Source organism: Tupaia chinensis, unplaced genomic scaffold, assembly GCF_000334495.1.
Source record: "Tupaia chinensis unplaced genomic scaffold, TupChi_1.0 Scaffold000007_1, whole genome shotgun sequence".
In the NCBI taxonomy this organism is placed as follows: Eukaryota; Metazoa; Chordata; class Mammalia; order Scandentia; family Tupaiidae; genus Tupaia; species Tupaia belangeri.
In genome coordinates, this window is record NW_006159436.1 from 300,834 (window position 1) to 324,675 (window position 23,842).

Genomic DNA, 23,842 nt, shown 5'->3' on the forward strand with positions numbered 1-23,842 from the left:
GAGTCCAGCAACATAGCTATTATGCCAACCGCTGGTTCCGGCAAAAATCTTTTTCTTATTAAAAAAAAAATCTGGAGGGAACCAGCAATTGGCGTAATGGCTATGTTGCTGGACTCCCACGTAGTTGACCGTGGTTCGCGTCCCAGACCCGGTGGCTTAAAACTCACGCCGGGCACGTGTGCATGCATGCCCAAGATCCCGAGAGGAGAATGGAGGAGAAGGGTTTGCGGCATGACCATCCCCCCAGGGGGTGATTTCTCGCTTTCTGTCTCTATGTCTCTCTCTGTCTATCTGGCAAGCGCACGTGCCCTATAGCGAAAACCTCTCCAAAAAGAAAACAAAAGAAATCTGGAAAAGAAACATCACTAAAAAAATTAATTACTAAATTTTTATCTCCATTACTTAACATTCTATTGGATCATTGTAAAAGTCATGATGTATTTTTCTATGCAAAAATGTGTCATGACTTTTCTGACAAGCCAATATATGTGGAACATTTTCCTCAATCCAATTATAAACATTCTGAAGTAAAGAACCCATGTCTTATTATTTCATTTAAGTCTTGATTCAAACGTTATAATATCTGAATTATAAATATATAGAGAGGAGATCACCAGATGGTGTGTAATGGTTATGTTGCTGGACTCCCATGCAGTAGACCACGGTTTGAGTCCCGGACCTGGCGGCTTGGACTCACACAAGGCGTATGTGCGTCTGTGCTCAAAATTTCAAGGAGAATGGAGGAGAAGGGACTGTGGTGTGGCCATCCCCCCAGGGGGTGATTTCTTACTTCTGTCTCTCTGGCAAGCACATGCGCCCACAGCAAAAATCTCTCTAAAAAAAGAAAACATTTCTTTATTTCCATGAGTCAGAGGAAAAGACAGCACCCCCAAGAGAGTCCTGATGCCACAGTCTGCTTTCACCCTTCAGCCAGTCCCAGATCATGGGCAACCATGTGCTGGTGTATTTGGGATGTCTCCAGCCTCCCAGAGCACGGTTCTTCACCGCTTTGGCTGATCAGCCCTGTACATCCCCATGTAGACAATCTATCAATTAACTTTCGATTTTACTACCATTTGGAAGAAGAGTACAACTAGTATTTCACAAAAAATGATTTTTAAAGATCCGGGCTGTTTTTCCAAATTCTCTCATTCCCTTCGAATTTCCAATGTCTCCCCACTCTCCTGAGACTTAGCAGATAACTTTGATAAACTCTTTTCCCTATTTTACTTTAGGACTTCCTAGCAGATCCCCTCCAAAAAAATGAAACAAACAAAAATGAAAACAATGAAACACACACACACACACATATACATACACATACAGAAACAACCTAAACCAGAAAGCAAAACTAAATTAAAAACATCTGGATGCCAATGAGGGTGAGAACGGTGTTTGATTCATTTGTATGTATGCATATATACACAGTTTGACTAAACTAATGAAACCCAAAGATCTTTTTCAAAATTTCCCTAAATTGCAGGGCTGGCAGATGGTATGGTGGTAAGGAGTTGGACTCCCACATGGTCGACTGCAGTTCAGGTCCCAGACCTGGTGGCTTGCTTTCTCGCTTTCCCATTCTTTCTTTCTCTCTCTCAGGTCAGATTAAAAAAAAAAAAAAAAATAGGGACCAGCAGTTAGTATAATGGCTATGATGCTGGACTCCCATGTAGTCAACTGTGGTTCAAGTCCCAATGATGCGGTGGCTTAAACTCATGCTGACCTCATGTGCATGCGGGCCCAAGATCCCGAGAGGAGAAAAGAGAAGGGATTGCGGCGTGGCCATCCCCCCTGGGGGGTGACTTCTCACTATCTCTCTGTCTCTCACTGTCTTTCTGGCGAGCGCACATGCCTTATAGCAAAAACCTCCCCCCAAAAAAAGCAAAAGCAAAAAGAAACACAAAACATGATAATAACAAATAAAACTGAGTAAATGGGTAATTCTTTAAAAAATAAAAAGATTCCCTAAATCCCTAGCACCTCTCAAATTACAGAAATTTTGCCTTAAGCACTAATTTAATTCTTCCTACCCAAGATTATAGTTCTTTGGTTTCTTTAATTACTAAAATTGCAATGATATTACTTTGAAGTAAAGAACCCATGTCTTATTATTTCATTTAAGTCTTGATTCAAACGTTATAATATCTGAATTATAAATATATAGAGAGGAGATCACCAGATGGTGTGTAATGGTTATGTTGCTGGACTCCCATGCAGTAGACCACGGTTTGAGTCCCGGACCTGGCGGCTTGGACTCACACAAGGCGTATGTGCGTCTGTGCTCAAAATTTCAAGGAGAATGGAGGAGAAGGGACTGTGGTGTGGCCATCCCCCCAGGGGGTGATTTCTTACTTCTGTCTCTCTGGCAAGCACATGCGCCCACAGCAAAAATCTCTCTAAAAAAAGAAAACATTTCTTTATTTCCATGAGTCAGAGGAAAAGACAGCACCCCCAAGAGAGTCCTGATGCCACAGTCTGCTTTCACCCTTCAGCCAGTCCCAGATCATGGGCAACCATGTGCTGGTGTATTTGGGATGTCTCCAGCCTCCCAGAGCACGGTTCTTCACCGCTTTGGCTGATCAGCCCTGTACATCCCCATGTAGACAATCTATCAATTAACTTTCGATTTTACTACCATTTGGAAGAAGAGTACAACTAGTATTTCACAAAAAATGATTTTTAAAGATCCGGGCTGTTTTTCCAAATTCTCTCATTCCCTTCGAATTTCCAATGTCTCCCCACTCTCCTGAGACTTAGCAGATAACTTTGATAAACTCTTTTCCCTATTTTACTTTAGGACTTCCTAGCAGATCCCCTCCAAAAAAATGAAACAAACAAAAATGAAAACAATGAAACACACACACACACACATATACATACACATACAGAAACAACCTAAACCAGAAAGCAAAACTAAATTAAAAACATCTGGATGCCAATGAGGGTGAGAACGGTGTTTGATTCATTTGTATGTATGCATATATACACAGTTTGACTAAACTAATGAAACCCAAAGATCTTTTTCAAAATTTCCCTAAATTGCAGGGCTGGCAGATGGTATGGTGGTAAGGAGTTGGACTCCCACATGGTCGACTGCAGTTCAGGTCCCAGACCTGGTGGCTTGCTTTCTCGCTTTCCCATTCTTTCTTTCTCTCTCTCAGGTCAGATTAAAAAAAAATAAATAAATAGGGACCAGCAGTTAGTATAATGGCTATGATGCTGGACTCCCATGTAGTCAACTGTGGTTCAAGTCCCAATGATGCGGTGGCTTAAACTCATGCTGACCTCATGTGCATGCGGGCCCAAGATCCCGAGAGGAGAAAAGAGAAGGGATTGCGGCGTGGCCATCCCCCCTGGGGGGTGACTTCTCACTATCTCTCTGTCTCTCACTGTCTTTCTGGCGAGCGCACATGCCTTATAGCAAAAACCTCCCCCCAAAAAAAGCAAAAGCAAAAAGAAACACAAAACATGATAATAACAAATAAAACTGAGTAAATGGGTAATTCTTTAAAAAATAAAAAGATTCCCTAAATCCCTAGCACCTCTCAAATTACAGAAATTTTGCCTTAAGCACTAATTTAATTCTTCCTACCCAAGATTATAGTTCTTTGGTTTCTTTAATTACTAAAATTGCAATGATATTACTTCCTTCTAACATACAAAAAAAAAAAAAAAAAAGCCTCTTCTATATTAAATGACTGTGGGTTAGCGCTGGAACACAAGTTCAATTCAAAGCAAACAAGAACAATGTAGCATATTTTCCTGTGGGGGACAAGAGTCTAAATTCCTAGTGGTGAACTTTAAAAAACATGTAATTTTAAAATTCAGTTGGGGAATGTGCATAAACAGATAATATAAGGCACAACGAGATTTTAAAAAATGAAAGCAATTTACAGATTCAGAATACATCTATTTATATAACTATCGAAGAACTATTTCCTAGTGACCTCGAATTTTTGCTTTTACACTTACTCATCTGATTCCAAAGGCCATCCCAAATGAAATGATAAGATGAATCCTTTAAATGGCTCCTATGAATACGTTAAGTCAAATTCTCAGCTCAGGAAACCCTCAATCGATGTGATGTTACGATTTATACTGCGCTCCCGGCATCTGGACAGTAGGCGAGTCTCACATTCTTTTGGTCTATTTCCTGAGCCACTCTGTCTACAGAATGCCCCTTCTAATTCCACAGTGCTATCTGAAAACAGGCGACAACTGATAACCAAGAGAGAAACAGAACAGCTGTCAGGGGCCTGGCAGGGCCACTGTGGTGTCCCACGCAGTGGTGGAACACAACGTGCATGCCCTCGAAGGACGACCCTCAGGAGTTCTGGGTTCCTACCCAGAGAACTCCCCGAGCACACACGTGCCCCGATCCAGGGCTGCCTGCAGCTGGGTGTGGACAGTGGTGTCGAGACCCTAGTAGGGGTGCCATGTCCCTTTCTCTCTTCTCATTAAGTAAATACACTAAACTTTAAAAAAAAAAAAAAAAGCTGCAACACCATCATCCAAGACAGGCCCCCAAATTCTCATCCACTGGTATTTCCAGTCCCGTGCAGTCCCTCCCACAACGCACAGGGTGTTCCTGAGTAGACAGCAGGACATAACACGCAGCAAGGACTGTGACTTCTGAGGTCAGGTCACACAAGATGCTGTGGCTTCTACTTTGCTTTCTCTGAAGAGCCCTCAGGCTGGGGAAAGCAAGCTAGAATCTTGGGAGGATCTTCCAGCAGCCCGTGCAGTGAGAGACTGAGGTCTCCGACCAGCTGGCGGACCACCCTGTAATGTGTGCTGCCACCTTGAACAGGACCATCCAGATGGCTCCAGCCCACAGAAGGCCCAGAACCAGACCAGTACACGTTACACTGCCCCCAGAAGCTGCTGAAGATCATGTTTTCTATGGTTTTCAGCCACTAAGTTTTGGGGTAATTTGTTAGGGAGCAATAGATAATACACATGAGAAGTTTCCAAAAAGTTCACGGAAAATGACTATTAAAAAAATTAGATATTGGGACCAGCAGTTGATGTAATGTCTATGTCACTGGATTCCCACGTAGTCGACCGCGGTTCAAGTCCGGCCAGACCCAGTGGCTTAAACTCATGCCAGGGGCGTGTGCGTGTGTGCCCAAGATCCCGAGAGGAGAATTGCGGCGTGGCCATCCCCCCTGGGGGAGTGATTTCTTGCTTTCTGTCTCTTTCTGGCGGGCACATGCGCCCTATAGCAAAAACCTCTCAAAAAAAAAAAAAAAGAAAGAAAGAAAGAAAAAAGTATGGATTTCAAAGTTAATTTAACATGGAAATAAACTCATACTTTAATTCCATTTTCATGGACTTTTAAAAAATCCGCTCCTACAGGAAATGTGTAAGGAAAAGCGGATAAAGAAAAACATAATGTGACCAGGGCAGAGAGGTGCTAAAACCTTGTTGTTTTTGTCTAGGATCAAGAATCTCTCTAAGGCACAAACAGCAATTTCACAGAATAAAACATTGCAGTAAAAAAAAAATTTGGAAATTCAGTAGTTTCCCAAAGTCATAATACAAGGTTGTTTTTTGTTTTTATTTTCTCCTTTTTGGTAGAATAGTATCTTAACCATTACACCACCACCACCCACATTAAAAAAAAAAAAAAAAATCACTGGGGACCAGCAGATGGCACAATGGCTACGCCACTGGACTCCCACATAGTCACTGCAGGTTGAGTCTCAGACACACAGAGTTGTAACTCACGCACGTGTGTGTGTGTGTGTGTGTGTGTGTGTGTGTGTGTGTGCCTAAAATCCCAAGAGGAGAGTGGAGAAGGGACTGCGGATATGGCCATGTCCCCTGGGGAGGAGGGTGATTTCTCGCTTTCTGCCTGTGTCTCTCCGACAAGTGCATGTATCCATCCCATAGCAAAAATCTCTCTCAAAAAAATAAATCGCTGTCTGTAAGCCCTAGTGCTCGTGAGAACTTCTGACCCAGCATTACCTACTGAAGTTTCAAAGCCTAAGAAGTTCTTAATTAGGGATGGATGGATGAATAGGCATTTGAAGAGTTCATTTATTGTTTCAATTCTGACAACCCAGGCCTCAATAAACTCCCGATTACAGATGTGTCTCTTAATTCTTTTTTTTTAGGGGGGAAGGCATAGGGCAATGTGCTTGTCAGAGAGAGAAAGGGAGGGAGGGTAAGTGAGAAATCACCCCCCAGGGGATACGGCCATGTCTCAGTCCCTTCTCCATTTCCCCTCAGGATTTGGGGCACACAAACACATGCGCCCAGCACGATTTCCAAGCCTCCGGGTTCAGGACTCAGCCCACACACTCGGCCGTGTGGGACCCAGATGTCCCCATTTATCTGCCACCAGCTGGCCTTCTGTGCTTACACATATTTTAAGCTCTGCGTGTGTACTTATTAGCCTTTGGTACATTCAGAAACGAATACTGAGCCAACCCTAGCACAGTGGTTAAGTGCAGGGCAACTGGATCCCACACGGCTGACCACAGTTTGATCCCAACCCTGGCTTGAAAATCATGCTGGGCATGCGCGTATCTCTGCTCAACATCCTGATGGGATGGAGGAATGGAGGAAAAGGAATTGTTGTAATGACCACATCCCACTGAGGGGTGCTTTCTCTCTCTAAAGAAAACATTTTTTGGGGGGGAGAGGTTTTTCACTATAGGGCGCGTGCACTCGCCAGAAAGACAGAGAGAGACATAGACAGAAAGCAAGAAATCACCCCCCCAGGGGGATGGTCACTCCTCCATTCTCCTCTCGAGATCTTGGGCACGCACGCACACGCGCCCAGCGTGAGTTTTAACCCACTGGGTCCAGGACGTGAACCACAGTCGACTACGTGGGAGTCCAGCGACATAGCCATTACGCTAACTGCTGGTTCCCAAGAAAACATTTTTCAATAAAAAATAAGAACTCAAACATTATGCGAACCATCAAATGCAAGGGCATTTAAATTTTAACAATAAATGTGGCAAGCCTAAGAAAGCAGTAAACTATTTCCAAATATTCTTCATGGAGAAATGTCACAATGTTTCCAGCATTTAAAAATTCTTGTGCTATTTTCACATGTCAGCCATATGATAGTCTTTCCTGTGCCAAAAAACTGATAGGTCTTTAAAAAAAAAACAAAAACAAAACAAAAACTCTTCAGATTAACATAGCACATTCACAAATCAATGCAACGTGGGGATAAGCTTACACATTCTACGCTGAATAAAAAAAGTGAGTAAGGGAAAGACTATATAAAAAAAACCTTTGGGGCCGGCAGGTGGTGTGGTGGTTAAGGGCATTGGATTCCCACATGACTGACCATGGTTTGAGTCCCAGACCTGGTAGCTTTCTTTCTCTCTCTCTCTCTCTCTGTCCCTCTGAACAAATTAAAATAAATAAAGTAAAATAATTCTGAGAAAAAAAACCTCATATGATAAATTAACATAAAGATAAAATCACTTCCATATCTCTGACACAAAGGGTAAGAAAAAAAATCCTAAGTTCCCCTTTTCTTAAATAATTATTTATTTAATTTAATTTTTAAAGCGATTTTTTGCCAAAGGGCGTGTGTGTTCACTGGAGAGACAGAAAATGAGAAGTCACATCCCCCCCCACCTCCAGGGGAATGGCCTCGCTACAATCCCTTCTCCTCCAAGTCTCCTCTTGGATTTTGGGCACGCACGCACACATGCCTGGCCTGAGTTTTAGGCTGCCTGGTCTGGGACTTGCACCAAGGTTGACTACATGGGAGTCCAGCGACATAACCATTATGTCATCTACTGGTCCCTAATTAGTATTATTACTACTTTCTAATCTGCTATAGGGCACATGCGCTCACCAGAGAGAGAGACAGAGAAAGAGAGAGAGGGAAAGTAAGAAAGCCAGCTTCAAGGTTCAGGACTCAAACCATGCTCAGCCATGTGGGAGTTCAGTGCTTTAACCACCATGCCACCTGCTAGACCCCTAAGTCACTTTTAAAATAATCAGATGGAGGCCCACAGGGAGTGTGGTGGTTAAGATGCTGGATTCCCACCTGGATGACTGTGGCTTGCTGAGCCCCAGGCCTTGTGGCTTGGAAACCACACCAAGTGCATGTGCGTGTGTGCACCCATTCCAAAGAGTAGAATGGAAGAGAAAGGACTACGGGCCCAGGAGGGTGATTTCTCACTTTCCCTCTCGCGGTATTTCTCTGTCTCTCCTCTATAGCAAGCACACGTACCCTATGGCAAAAACTCTGGGGAAAAAAAAAAAAAAGATAAAAATCTAATTTTGGGGGGTGAAGAGGAGGGGTTTTATGTTTTGTTTTGTTTTGCTATAGCGCACATGCGCTCCTCAGAGAGACAGAAAGCAAGAAATCACCCCCTGCAAGCTCTTCTCTGTTCTCCTGCGATCTTGGGCACACGTGCGCATGTGCCCTGCATGAGTCTATAGCACTGTACTATAGCATCTATAGTACATGATCTGAACCACAGTCGGCCATGTGGGAGTCCAGTGATGTAACCACTGTGCCATCTGCTGGCCCCAGAATCTAATTTTAAACACTGGGAGGAAGAGCAATTACGCATCAATATCTGTGTTACTTCACACTGGCAGGCTCCTGCTCTCCCAACTGTGACACGCCCACCTATCCAAGCTCTCGCTGCTTGCTCCTGACGGAGGAGAGCCTACTGCTCGGGTCTCACCTGCAGCTGACAAGGCCTGGAATGAGACTGGGATCCATAATTCCCAAAAGCATAACAGACCTGAATCAAGGATCATCCATGGTCAAACGGCATTTCTTTTCGCTTTCTCCCCAAGTAAATGCCACACAGCCATGCCCTGGGCGGCCGGAATGCTGGGAGTGGGGCTCACAGGGGCAAGGGAGCCCCCCTGTGGCAGCTGGGACCAGTGCAGCCGGTGCCTCCCACAGCCCTTTCCACGGCAGCGCCTGCTCCTGCTGTGGATCTGGCTGCTGCTACAGCATCAGGGCTGCTGTGTGTCCTGCTTTCCAGACACCCAGGAGGGGCATCTGCTCGGGACTCCAGCCATTCACCTGCTTCCATCTTCTGCTCCCTGTTGCCCCGTCTGCCCAGCTGTGTGCTGACCTGGATTCTCACCCACGGCTTCCAGACCTTCTGCTCCGCTGTCTCCGCCTCCAGCCTGATCCCATTTCCCTGCAGCCACCTTAACCCGGCACTGACTACTCAAGTCCAAGATAATTAAGTTGTGTGGAAAAAGTGGACCATAAAAGAAAGAAGCAAAACATCTAAGGGGCACCAAAATGAAAAATGATCTGCTGATGATAATATGTACTGTGATAACTTTGACTGACCCAACGGAGTATGTATTCAAGATGGGAAAATTAATTTGGTATGCTGTAATGATACGCAGTGACTGAATGGCAAAGAAAGAAAGAAAAAAGTGGACCACAGCTTGAAAAGCCCACTCCGAAACAACAAAGTCCCTGAGCTCTGACCGCAACTGTTGAGGCAATGCAATTTAAGATATTACACAGCTTGCTGAAGTGAATCTTTCTAAAACTGAATTAATATCACAATTTTCGGTATAAATGTTTACAAGGTAAGCCATCCTGAAGGCTACAAAAACTACTTTAAAATAAAAATGAATACAATAGGGTGATAAATTTTAATCCGGGACCTACATGTTTCCATAATTAAATGTACTAAAGTGACCCTATTAAACACGAGAGGAAGCAGATTTGCAGGCCACAAGTCAACAGTATGCTGAGTAGTTTATTTTAAACACACAAAAATGTAAGAAATGATGGTTAACTTCCCAGGCTAGGCCTTGAAAGCACATTTAACCTATGAAAAAGCTCCAAGAAAAATAGAAAAGCTATAGCTGAGTAAGATGTAGCCAAAGTTGATAACCAGAAAGACAGACTGGTAACCACTGTTCTTTAATTTAAAAAGCAAATGTAAGGGGCAAGCAGGTGGCATAGTGGTTAAGTGCTGGATTCCCACCTAGCCAACTGCAGTTCAAGTTCCGGAGCTGGTGGCTTGAAAATCACGCTGGGCCCGTGTGCGTGAGTGCCTAAAATCCCGAGAGGAGAATGGAAAAAGGGGACAGTGGGGTGGCCATCTCCCTTGGGGGAAGATTTCTCACTTTGCTTCTCTGCCTCACTCTGGCAAGCATAAGAGCACCCTATCGCAAAAACCTTAACAAACAAACAAACGAAAATCTAAGATATAAGAAAGGAAAGGTAGTCATAACGAGAAAAATGGAAAGAGAATGACATTTAGCAAATGTTTACGTTGTACCAGATACGACCTAAAATGACATTAAAAGCCAGTTTAGTCTGAACCTAAACCCCCTAATTCCACTGAGTATACAACAACTTCTTCCAAGTCATTATTTTACAATTAGAAATTATGAATCTTTGTATCTACGACAGTACTAACAACCTCCATCGTAAAGCACACATGTATCTTTTTTAAAGATAAAGTGACAATTCTTTTTAAACTAAACTATTAGACCCCGCCTCTAGGACACAATAACGCACTGAGCTGCAGAGCAGGAAACCAGGTCAGTCACCGTTCAAGCCCGAGGCACAGTGGGCCTGAAAACACAGCAGGTGCACACAGGTGCCCAGGGCCCTGCCAGAGAGCACACGGGAGGCCCAGGGGGCGGGATCCTGTCATGACAGAGCTCCCTGGAGGGTGCTGCTCTTGCTCCCCATGAGCCTTCACGGGCGTGCATGCACCCTAGTGTGAGTATGAACAATTAAAACCCCACACAATCATTATATATTGCGATTGTACTTTAAAACTAAGTGAAGGTGATCGACAGGCTTCAATGTTTTATATTTCTTTTTATTTTTTAGATTTTTACCACAGGGCACCTGTACTCATTAGAGAGAAACAGAGAGGGAAAGTGAGAAATTACTCCTCAGGTCGGGATGGCCACACCACAGTCTCTTCTCTCAGATTTTGGACACATACACACACACACACACACACACACACACACACACATGTGCCTGGCGTGATTTTCAAGCCACCAGAAAGAGGATTTGAACCACAGAGTCGGCCATGTGGAATCCAGCACCTTAACTATCCTGCTACCTGCTGGCCCAATATGCTTCATTTAAAAAAAAAAAAAAAAAAAAAAAAAAAAAACAACCTCTGGATCTCAAAGCATGGCTATGGGGACCATAAATGGTGTAGTGGTTATGTAGCTGGACTCCCACATGGCCTACCGCGGTTGGAGTCCTGGATCCAGTGGCTTGAAAAGCACTGGGCGCATGTGCATGTGTGGCCAAGATCCCAGGAAGAGAATAAAGAAGGGTCTGTGGCATGGCCATCCCTCCTGGGAAGTGATTTCTCACTTTCCCTCTCACAGTGTCTATTTCTCTGTCTCTGTCTTTTCTGGCAAACACACACACTCTATGGCAAAAATCTCCAGAAAGGTAAAAAAAAAACAAAAACACACACAAAAAAGCAAGTATGGTGGCTGTTATTCCATTTTTTAAATTATTTTTTCTTTCTTTTTTTTTTCTTCAAGTAATGGAGGAGGAAGCAAATGGTATGGTGGTTAAGGTGCTGACCCCACATAGCTGACTCTGCTATTCGGGCGGCTTCAAAATCACACTGGTTGCATGTGTGTACGTGCCCAAACTCCTGAGAGTAACTGGAAAAGAAGGGATTGCCGTGTGGCCATCCCCTCTGGGGAGGGAGGGATTTCTCACTTTCCCTCTCTCTGCCTGTTATTTGCATCCTACAGCAAAAATCTTTTAAAAAAGAAAAAGAAAAAAAAAAATTAAAGATAGAGAATGTACAAGAGGCAGAGAGAGAAAAAATCTTCGACAGATTCTTATCATACCTCGGTTTTCTCTCCCCAGTTCTCTGGCTCCTCAGGATCTTGGATGCCCCCATACACATACTTGGTGTATTTTCAAGCTGACCTGTGGTCAGCCGTGTGGCTTCTAGCACGGCGGCCCACCACAATACGGCTACACCTCCTAGGTTATTCCAGTTCCTGACTCTGCGCTATAACCAGAAAATGAAAAGGTGTTGCAGGGCCAGCCAGTGGTGTCGTGGCTGGGGCAGCTGGATACAGCATGGCCAACTGCACGGTTCAAGTCCCAGACCCAGCGGTTTGGGAAAGGTGCCAGGGCCTGTACGTGCATCCCAGCAATGCAGAGGACCGTGCAAGAGAGGAGACTGCTGCATGGCCACCCCCCCAGGAGGATGCTTTCTCATTTTCCCTCTCTCTAGCTCTCTCTAGTGAGCCCACACACTCTATAGCACATTACAAAAAAAGAAAGATACTTTATCAAGATATGTAAATACAAATATAGAAGTGTATCATTGGCTGAGCTTACCCGATGATGATGGTGATGTTAATTTTTAAGAGCTCACTAAATGGTACACATTTAGTCAGTCAATTTCTAACTTCTCAAATGCTAATGAGACGTTAGAAACTAATGGGAAATTGCTGCACATTTAAAAAAAATGTTTAGGAAATGAATTAGAAATCTACTGAACCTCTGTGTTTGGATAATCTTTAAACTGACTACAAAAATTCTTTTGTGACTATTAAAACAACACTTTACTTTGAAAACTGTAATTAAAGGAAAATAACCACGTTCTCTCTCTCTTTTTTAAAGTTTTGCTATAGGGCACATGTGCTTGCTGGAGAGGAACAGAGAAAGCTAAAGAGAAGAAAAGAAAAGGAAGAAAGCAGCCCCTGGGGGGGAGGGGCAGTCCTCGTCTCCTCCTGGGATTTGGGGCACGCACGCATACTTGCCTGGCATGTTTCTCAAGCTGCCGGTCTGGTCCGGTCCGGGATGCCAACTGCAAAGCTGGGCATGTGGAATCAGCAGCCTCAATCTCTGCTGACCCAGGGAAATTACCCTTCTACCTTCTCATCAAGAAATGTGGTTTTAGGGTAACAAAAGAACTAGAGGGAAACGTTAACTGTTATTAAAAAAAAAAAAAAAAAAAAGCCAACTAATAAATTCAGGATGAATGAAATCATTAGAAAAATACCATACCAGGATCAGCAGTTGGCGTAATGGCTATGTCGCTGGACTCCCAAGTAGTCGACCGTGGTTTGAGTCTAGGCCTCTGTGACTTGAACTCACACCGGGCACGTGTGCATGCATGCCCAAGATCCCAAGAGGAGAATGGAGGAGAAGGGATTGTGGTCTGGCCATCCCCCCAGGGGGTGATTTCTTGCTTTCTGTCTTTCTGTCTCTCTCTTTCTGGTGAGCGCACGTGCCCTATAGCAAAAAAAAACACCTCTACAAAAAAAGAAAAATACCATACCAAATATCTAATAAAACGAATTGAGGCAAGTATTATTAATTGTGGAAAACACTCAATGAATGGTTGCTAGAGAACTGAACACGCAAATGAAGTACCCCCACACAGAACACTGAAGTCATAAGGAGAACACCCACACTGCAGGCGCTGGCTGTCAGCACCAAATCCGGAGGTCAGTTTCGGCATCATGGTAATGAAGGTCGTGAGTTTTCTGATGTGATGCAATATGCAACGGAACACCAACATTGCCATGCATGACTGATTCTTCTGAATAACACAGATTCTTTTTTAAAGAATTATTTTATTTAACTTTATTTGTTATTATTATTTTCTAGTATGATCAGCCAGAGAGAGAAAGCGAGAAAGCAAGCCATCAGGTCCGAGACTTGAACTGTGCTCAGCCATGTGGGAGTGTCTAGCACCTTAACCACCCCGCCACCTGCTGGTCCCCAGGATAACACAGATTTATGAGAAGACCAGCCCTGGTGTCTTGTGGAATGTTTCACCTTTTTAATACCTCTATTTCTTCCTCCTTGTTTTTCAATGTGTCTCTCCATCCTCTGCTTCTCCTGTGAGTTGTAGGCTACATGTAAAGTCCCGAGACCGACAGGAAATAGAGAATGGAGAACAATGCGGCAAACTCAGCATCTCTCAAAACAGTGTGACACACTTAGCTTCTTACAAGAGAAAGCTCAGTCATCTTTTACATTCTTTAGCTCCTTTATAGGGTGCCAACGACTTTCAGTATTACTCAAATCTGTCAGCAAAGGGTCCACCATTCAGACAGTTGAGCTGGGACATCCATCTACCAGGTCACATACAGCACAGTTCTGAAACACACACACTGCTGATATCGGAACAGCCAGCCAGCTCGCCTCGCTACTTCTAACACCCAGGACAGCGCCTATCACTGCCTGACCGACTTGCGTAGGACTAACCCAATGACAGGACTGTCGACCCACGGCTTACGGATGTGTGAAGCCTCACCTTTTCTAAGATAAAAAATAACCCGAAGTACTAACACTTTGTTCCCACACCCCAAAGAATTATCTTATACCGGGACCAGCAGATGGTGTGGTGGTTAAGGGCACTGGACTCTCACATGGCCAACTATGGTTCGAGTCCAGGACCTGGAGGCTTGCTTTCTCACTTTCTCTCTCTCTCTCTCTCTCTCTCTCTCTCTCTCTCTCTCTCTGCCCCTCCCTGGTCAAATGAAAATAAATAAATCAAGCTAAAAAAAAATATTCTTTTTTTTTTTTTGGAGAGGTTTTTGCTATAGGGCGCGTGCACTCGCCAGACAGAGAGAGACATAGAGACAGAAAGTGAGAAATCACCCCCCCAGGGGGGATGGTCACGCCGCAATCCCTTCTCTTCCATTCTCCTCTCGGGATCTTGGGCACGCACGCACACGCACCCGGCGTTGAGTTTTAAGCCACCGGGTCTGGGACGCGAACCGCGGTCAACTACGTGGGAGTCCAGCGACACAGCCATTACACTAATTGCTGGTTCCTGAATAAAATAATTCTTTAAAAAAAAAAAAAGAATTATCTTATGCCCTCTCCTCACCCTATACAAAGTCCTTTTGTGTTCACAAAGAGGAAAGGAAAATAAATCCTTTCATGAACCCAGAAAGGGACTGATAAAGATAAGCAGAGGCCAAATGGAATATTTTTTTAACAGTTCTTTCAACTTTTTTTGTTAACATTACCACGCCAAGTCAATCGCTGAGAAGCCTTCCAATCTCCAAAATTCCTCAGTGACACCAGAAAGGCTATAAAGCTATAGGTCAACCAGACTGCAGTCAGAGCAAAGCTTCACTTCTTTACTCTGACGTTTCATCTTCTGAGGTGTCCATATTTTACATGACATTCCTTTCTTATTATTAATTATTTAAAAAAATTACCCCACAAGAAAGAGAACCAGAGAGAGAGAGAGAAGCACACCCCAACGTGTCTCTATACTGCAATCCACTCCCAGCCTCATCCGAGTGGGATCCCAAGAACACGGCGGAGTGGGCCCAAGTCCAGCACCTGCCCCTACGGCCGAGCACGGAGGAGCACTGCGCTGCCACTGTGCCTCTGCAGTGGGCATTACATTTCCCTTTTCTTTGGTGCTTTTTTCTTTTTTTCAAGTTATTTGCCATAGGGTACAAGCACTCAACAGAGAAAGAACAGAGAGAGAAGAGAGGAAGTGAGAATTCACAACCCTCCCACCCCAGGGATGGCCATGCCGCAATTCCCCTCCTCCTTTCTCCCCTCAGGATTTTGGGCATGCACACATGCACCTGGCGTGTTTTTCAAGCAGCTGAGTCCATGCTCAAACTGCACAGCCAGCCATATGAGATCCAGCCACCTTAACCTCTATGCCATCTGCTGGCTCCTTTTTCCTTCCCTTCCTTTTCTTTTTAAATGCCAGCGAGAGAGAGAAAGCACCCCTAATGGGGAACGGCCACCACCCCACGCCCCCTTCTCCATTTCGCCATCCTGCTGGGATTTGGGAATGTACGCACACATAGTCAACATGTTTTTCAAGCCACTGGCGCCAGAATCCAAACCACAGTTGGCCATGTGGGATCTGACTCCTTTAACCGCTAGGTTAGGAGGCCAGCCCACATCTCCTTTTCGTAGAGAGATTTTCCGGTCCTGCTGTGTCTAGCATCATTACAGCTCCAAACTCTTCCTCTTGCCAGTCAGTCATGGCTGCAAAGGCTCCTGTCACAGCCAAGAGCTGTACTCCTCCCGCCAAGTTGGCTGTAACTGAGCAGAGTAATGAACTTGAGGAAATTTCCAAATTAGCTTGGCTGGCAACTTCCTAACCAATCTAATCAGAACTAACCTGAAAGAGCGAAATCCTGGAAAGAGTTCTGAACAAAAATGCACGATCTGTAGAAACAGACACTCTCGTATGACAAAATACGACCATAAATGACATCCGAAGGCCAGCACCAAGCTGGGAATAAGCCAGTCAATCAACTTTCAGCAAATATGCCAAGGTTTTTTTTTTTTTTTTTTTTTTTTTTCCCACAAGCTGTTAAAAACCAACAGTGATGGGAACCAGCAGTTAGCGTAATGGCTATGTCGCTGGACTCCCATGTAGTCGACCGCGGTTCGTATCCCGGACCCGGTGGCTTAGAACTCATGCTGGGCGCATGTGCGTGCGTGCCCAAGATCCCAAGAGGAGAGTGGAGGAGAAGGGATTGCGACATGACCATCCCCCCTGGGAGGTGATTTCTCGCTTTCTGTCTCCATGTCTCTCTCTGTCTGTCTGGCGAGCGCATGCGCCCTATAGCAAAAACCTCTCCAAAAAAAGAAAAAAAAAACAAAACCAACAAGTGATAACATTTTATAAGAATGATTTATTTCTAAAAATGATCAAGTGTTCTATTTTGTTATTATTGTTGCTGAAGATTTTTGCCTCAAAATATGTACTCTCTTCAGAGGGGGAAAGTGAGAAGTCACCCCTCCTCCCCCAGAGGGAAGGCCACATGGCAATCCCTTCTCCTCCAATCTCCTCTCAGCATTTTTGGGCATGCACACATACACACCAGGTGTTTTTGTTTCTGGTCACAGGATCCAGGACTCAAGCTGTGAAGTCAGCCAGGTGGGATCCAACACCTTAACCTCTGTGACACCTGCTGGCCTGGCCCCAAGTGTTTTGTACTTTTTGTTTTGCTTTGTTTTTAAATATTTTTTGCCATAGGGAATGTGCATTCTCCCGGGAAGTGGGGAGTGAGAAATCACCCCCTGGGGGATGGCCATGCCCTAATTCCTTCAGTCTCTCCTTGGGATTTTGGGCATGTACACATAGGTAGCCCACCTGGTGTGTTTTTCAGGCCACCAGGTCCAGGACTAGAACCCGTGGAGCTGGCCATTAACCACCCAAACCTTAACCACCGTGACACTTGCTGGCCAAAATGTTGTTTTTAAGAGAACTCTGGGGCTGGCAGGTGGTGTGGTGGTTAAGGATACTGAACTCTCACATAGCCGACAGCAGTTCAAGTCCCGACCTGGTGGCTTGCTTTCTCTGTCCCTCTTACTCAAATTAAAATAAATAAAGTTAAATAAAAGATATATTTAAAAAAGAGAGAGAGAGAACCCTGAATTCCCATCATGCCCAACACCATCTCTGGAGGGCTCTTCATGCCACTGACGTAACCAGGCCTGGACCCTCAGAACTCTATCATCTTGGAGACCACGTGAAGGACCAGAGACAGGTAAGTGACCAGAAGCAGGCCAGGCCGCACGCCAGTTTCAGCTTCGTGAGCTCTGCTCGGGGAACCATATATGATGAACTCACTGCCTGCCAGCCAGAGTTTCTCAGGACAGTGTGGAGGCAACTCCCCAAGCAAGGGTTGGCATTGCTCCTATTACACTACAGGCTGTTTCCCGAGGGCTCCCTCAAATGCTTCACGAACCCCAAGAATTCTGGATGTATCCTTTTCTCTATACAGCTGTCACGATGTACTCTAACCTACGGGATCCCTCTCCCTAGTGATGGCCAAGCAATGAGACCAACTGGCCCACCTGACACCTTCATCTCTCTAGACTCCACCTATTCTTGTTGAACACGACAATTTTGATAACTGATGTACTCAAAATCCACTGGGGCAAACAGGACTGTTTTTCTCTACAACTGGTAAACTGTCCCTTTTTTTCCTTAAGTTATTTTACTTGACTTTGTTTGTTTATTTGAAGTTGACAAGAGAGAGGGAAAGGGAGAGGGAGAGAGAGACAGAGAGAAAGCAGGTCGCCAGGTCCAGGACTTGAACCGTGTCGGCCATGTGGGAGTCCAATGCCCTTAACCACCACGCCGCCCCTGCCATCCCCTAATTGTCCATGTTTAAAAAGTGAAATAGGCTTTTGCTAAGATGCCGTCACCAGCCCAGGAGGAAAGCTGCCGGCCACTTACCATGTAACAGCCCACCAGGAACGCAGCGTTCGCTTGTTTTCTCTGATCAGAGCCAGTAAAGTGAATAATTTTCTTCCTTAACATTGTAATGGACTGAACAAAAATAAATAACGGTTAGTACCTTCTTTGGAATTTCGAATTTTCTAAGCTTTTATTATGTGAGGAAGATCAATTCCAAATGTCTCAACATAGAAGCATTCACACACTAATAAGACCTTGGAAAAGATTTAAGCTGACACCCCAAAATACCAGGTACCTTCCCACAAAAGACATATTCTGGGGTTAGAATGAACATACAACTAAAGAAGAGAGGAGGGGACATGAAGCGATACTTGGGAACTCCCCCCCCCCAAAAAAAAAAACTTGTGGAAAAATGGAATTAAAGTACAGGTTTATTTTGGTGGGGAAAGAAACCAAGAAACCTCTGAAATCCATATAGTTTTTTCATAGCATGTATCTCCACACATTTTCTGAAGGTCCCTTGCTATGTCTAAGGCATACACCACCTCTGAAAGAATACATAAGAAGCTGGAAAAGGTGAAGGGATAGGCTGTTTCTTCCCCTACTGTTTTACTGTGTCCCATTTGTGAAAATCCTGAGCTATACACTCAACTCTGAAAATAATTCAGGGCCTATATTATACTTCAAAAAAAGGTTAAAGAGAAAAAGAAAGAAAGAGAGAGAGAGAGAGAGGGAGAGAGAGAAAGGGAGGGAGGAAGGAGAAGGAAGGAAGGAAGGAAGGAAGGAAGGAAGGAAGGAAGGAAGGAAGGAAGGAATAGGATTACCCCATAGCCTGGTAGTAAAGAGAGCTGGATATCACATGACTGACCATGGTTCAAGTTCCGCCCCAGCGACATGAAATACACACCAGGTGCATGTGCGTGCATACTCAAAATTCCAACAGGATGGAGACACGGAGGAGGAGAAGGGACTGTGGTCTGAGCTCCCCCCCACTGGGGTTGCATTCTCGCTCCCCCCTCTGACAAGTAAACCATGCCCTCTAGCAATTAAACAGAAAAAAAAAAGATAAAAATAAAAAGAACACAGAATTTAAGGATAAAAGGAACACATGAATAGTTGGCACTTCCTAGCTATTTCTGACGAATATGAGTACAAATAAATTCAAGAAAGGTGAAGGAACATCCTATATTCAGTAAGTTCCATTCAATAAGCTTCCGGAAGCCAGTGTTTCAGTGTTCCAGCATTCTAATACCCCAATGATGAATGTATACATCTTTTCTTTTAGCTCCTTCTCTGGGCTAAGAGATCCAAGCTGATTAAAAACAAAAATGAAATCCTACCAACACAAGAACAAGAGAGTCTCCATCCCAGCTACTGTCAGTAGAGTTTTCACTATTAAAGAGGCAGGAAGTTCAGTCAGGGTGGGTGGTCAACAATCTACATCTTGTTCTTGTAAATGATTAAAAGGAAACACACACACACACACACACACACACACACACGAGGGACTGATATATTTTGGGTTGACCCAAAAGATAAAAGTCCTCAGACAGCTGAGTAAGAAGGGGAAAAAACATCTTCCAAAATTAAAGCAAAGGAACAAAAGTGGGAGGGAGAGGGTATTATTTTAGCTCCCTGGCCCTGTATGGAACAAAAGACCTGCCACTGGCAACTGGAAAAAAAAAGGGGGGGGGAGGGGACAAATACACAGGCCATAAATGTTCATACTCCTATCTAAGGGAGCCCAGAAAGAAGAATGGGTCTCCGTCTACACGAAGTTGTAGTGAGTGTGGTTTTGATGCTCTCAGGGAAAACAATCTGCATTACTTGCCTATAACATTCTAATTAAATGAATATTTTAATTAAAAATAAACTGTATGTATTTCGTGGAGCAGTTTGATAGATAATCAAATGAATAAAGTTGTTTTTAAAAATGACTGTGGGCCGGCCCTATAGTGTAGCAGTTTAGCCCCATGTAAAGGGAGTCAGAGCCCACACAGCCAACCATGGTTTGAATCCCGACAGCCCAAGGCTGGAAAAATATAGCAGATGTGTGTGCACGCACATACCCACAATCCTCCCCGGAAGAAGAAATGGGGGGAAAAGGACGGCAACGTGACCACGCCACACTGGCGGTTCCTGCTCCCCCTGGCAAGTGCCCACTAGCAATGAAAAAATAGGACTGGCCCAGACTGCAGTATTTTCTACATTAGAATTTAGAGTGAATATTTTGGAATTGCTAGCAAGCAGTACATAAAAATTTCTTGTACATACCCGACAATTCAAAGTTTTCTTTCTCCTGGTCCTACGTAGGGGTACTTTTTATATCTATGCTCATGAATAGATTGTCCTGTAATTTATTTTTCTTTCATTGTTCTTGTTTAATTATTTATTATTATTATTTAGAGAGATTTTTGCTACAGGGCACATGTACTCATCAGAGAGACAGAGAGAGAGAAAGCGAGAAATTACCCCCAGGGGGAAGGCCATGCTACCTTCTCTTGGGATCTGGGGCATGCATGCACACAAGCCTTGTGTGCTTCAAGCTGCCAGGTCTAGGATGCAAACTGTGGTCAGCTACGTGCGAGTCCAGCACCTTAACCACCATGCCACCTCCTGGCTCCAGATCTTGCTTCATTTCTTAATAGTTTATTTATCTCTCTCTTTTTTTTTTTTTTTTTTATAGGTTTTTGCTATAGGGTGCGTGCGCTTGCCAGACAGACAGAGAGAGACAGAGAGAAAAAGAGGAATCACCCCCCAGGGGGGATGGCCACGCCGCAATCCCTTCTCCTTTGTTCTCCTTTCGGGATCTTGGGCACGCATGCACACTCACCCGGCATGAGTTTTAAGCCACTGGGTCCAGGACGCGAACCGCAGTCGACTACGTGGGAGTCCAGCGACATAGCCATTACGCTAACTGCTGGTCCCTCAAAGTTTTAAATAAATGAACAGGGTCTCCATTCAAACTAACAGAAAGCAAACTTTTGTAAGTTTCAGGGATCCTGCCTCAAGGCTCATGACCGGCTGCTCAGGGTTCTTCCTCCTCAGTGTAAGAGGTCACGGTGAAGCAGCTCGGCTAGTACAATACCATGGGGTTCCCAAGCAGAGAGAGAGCCTAGTCCGTTCTCCTGTTACTTGGCGAGCACGCCCCATCACAATGGAGGCAGAAAGCGCGATGGTTCCATTAGGTCGGACGGTATGAGGTTCACTTAACGAACCGATGTCCACTCTGGCTTTTCAAGTATTTGAGCATCATTAGTTCAAACCAGACTAAATGACCCAAACTTCAATTGTGCAAGCAAAACTCTAGAAAACAAATACAGACACTAGACTTCCTAAGACAAAAAGAACACGTGTATGTCCCAACCAGTACAGCAGTAAAAAAACATGGCATATTCTTTTTCTTTTCTTTTCTTTTCTTTTCTTTTTTTGCCCCAGGCTGAGTGTGTGCTCCCTGGAGACAGAGGGAAAGTGAGAAATGACCCATTCACCCCTCCCACCCCGGGGGAAGAGGGGGAAGACAGCCAAACTGCGATCTCTTCTCCTTCATGCTCCTCTCCTGGACACGCATGCGCAGACACCTGGCGGGATTTTCAGGTCACCAGTCCGGAGCTTGAACCCCAGTCAGCCACGTGGGAGTCCAGTGCCTCAGCCACTATGCCATCTGCTGGCCCCATAGCACTTTCTTTTCAAAAACTGTTTTGTTTTCCCCCAAGATCAAGATAACAATGATTACTGAAATCAAATCTTAACTTAGAAAGACTTTACCTTTAATTTCTTATTTATCTTGCAACAGTATCTGTAAACCATTGCCAAATTAAGTGGTCCAAAATCTGCGTAGAAGCTTTAAAAATGAAAAACAAAAATGTGTAACATTCTCGATGCTCTGAATACCGATGCTTCTGGGGGAGGGTAACAAAAGCAAATGTAGACAAGAAAGCGTACATACACCACATTACTACGGCCCTTGCAATGCAATAGTACTGCCTTACTAATGAAAGAAATACTCTGATAAGCAAGGCCTATTAAAAAAACGCCACAAGTGCTACCTTGCCTCAATATAACCTCAATAAATATGAAAGTACCTTCTAAACTTAAAAAGGCTGTTTTCCACATAGTTTACCCACTGGCAAAAATGCAGAATCTTGTACAAGTTTATATCTCACTGTATAAATTATTACAATATAAAATCTAAGTGTTTCTGTTTAGGAAAGTTCTTCCATTTTAATGTTTTCACCTACAGATCTATATTATTACCAAAGGTTTTAAAAAAGCATTCTGCAACAAGCAATCCACAAGTATATCATTTTCCAAAGTTAACTTACTTATACACAAACCTTTAGATTCTTCAAAATAAAAGTTACTAGCGATCTTTTAGAAAACGATACTTACTTCTCATATTCAAGTTCATTATCTATGCAGAAATAATGTACATTTGATGCACTCTTTGGTCTGCTGTAGAGAATGGCAAAACAAAGGCGATCTGAAATGGAAAAATTGCAATGTTCTTTTCTTCAGGTTATTAAAAAACGTTTCGTGTATCATGATGCAACTTTTTTTAGATGAAGTTAAATTTTAATTTTTTTCCATGAATATTTAGGAGGGGAGGGATGGCAAGGAGTTATTTCAAACTATTCTGGCTGTTTTAGTAGGTAATAAGAAACAAGCAAAAATACTAAGGGAGAAATTGCCTTTAAGCTACAGCAGTGGTTAAAGTGGCTTTTCGAGTCATGATAGTTTGGTTTCTGAAGGAACCGCTCATAGAACTTCAGTGCCCCCGGGACTAGAACCTTCCAGCAAACGGCAGCAGATGTCTGCCTATCCATCAATCTCCTATTAAGCTCCTAGGTGCTTCTCATCATGCTTTCAAGACATCCTAAAAACTCGTTTCAGGAAGAAACCATTTCCTAAGAGAAAGAACACTTTGAATACTACATCAAAACTGCCGTTCACGGCTATAGAACACAACAGAACAAACCATATGTTTACCCAACTGTTCTTCGGCTCGCTACTTTATTTGATTTGGAATCACTACTTTGGTATTTTTACAATGATGACAAATTACCCCTACAACAGAAGCAATGCGAGGTTTCTGCACGAGGAGGCAGAAATGCAGTGAGGCCGCTGTGACTCTTAGCGAGGAAGGTTAGGCGTGGCGTCGGGGGCCCCTGTCCTTCCACCCCCGCAACACGTGGGACCTAAAACTGCCCTGCAGAAGTTGACAGCAGTAGTATCAGCAGCGCTGGGATCTTTACTCTCAGACGTGGCGGACTCACGCGCGGCTTCCTATGTGCACACTCCGCAGCAGCAGCCCATGAGCTGGGAGTGTGGACGCCAGCCGGCAGGCTTGCCCCAGATGGCAGTTTCAACACTGTTTCAGTCTGCAACTCGGCTGCGCGTTATTTCCTCGTAAACTTCTCAACTAACATTTCTTGCGACCACAAACCACCCACCGGGTGACAGCGCATACTCCTTTCCAACCACAGACGCCCTTTGATCCCCAGGGCCAATGCCCTGGAATTTTGCTCCCGGGTGCAGAGGCGAGGCTCACCCCACCAGGCCCAGGTGTCTACACCACGGCGCACAGAGGCACAGGTTCGCTCCACACCAGCCACCGCCCGCCGCCCGGTGAGGAGCCACCCACGCGCATGAGACAGCACGGGTCCCGGCCCCCAAGTTGAAAGGCAGCGCCCCAGCACAGACGCTGGGGCTCACAG

General features: G+C 44.4%; 1 protein-coding gene across 8 annotated transcripts in view; it reads right to left on the reverse strand.

Annotated features, from left to right (window-relative positions):
* Positions 1 to 22,608, reverse strand: part of CDC14B (cell division cycle 14B) — a gene marked incomplete at its 5' end in the record, with an annotated part of 89,983 nt that extends 67,375 nt beyond the window's left edge. For all 8 annotated transcript variants that reach the window (XM_014592028.2, XM_027775961.1, XM_027775867.1 and 5 more), the window contains 3 exon segments: positions 18,165 to 18,257; positions 21,894 to 21,969; positions 22,518 to 22,608. In XM_014592028.2, the coding sequence (XP_014447514.1) occupies positions 18,165 to 18,257; positions 21,894 to 21,969; positions 22,518 to 22,608 (260 nt within the window).
* Positions 22,609 to 23,842: the final 1,234 nt, after the last annotated feature.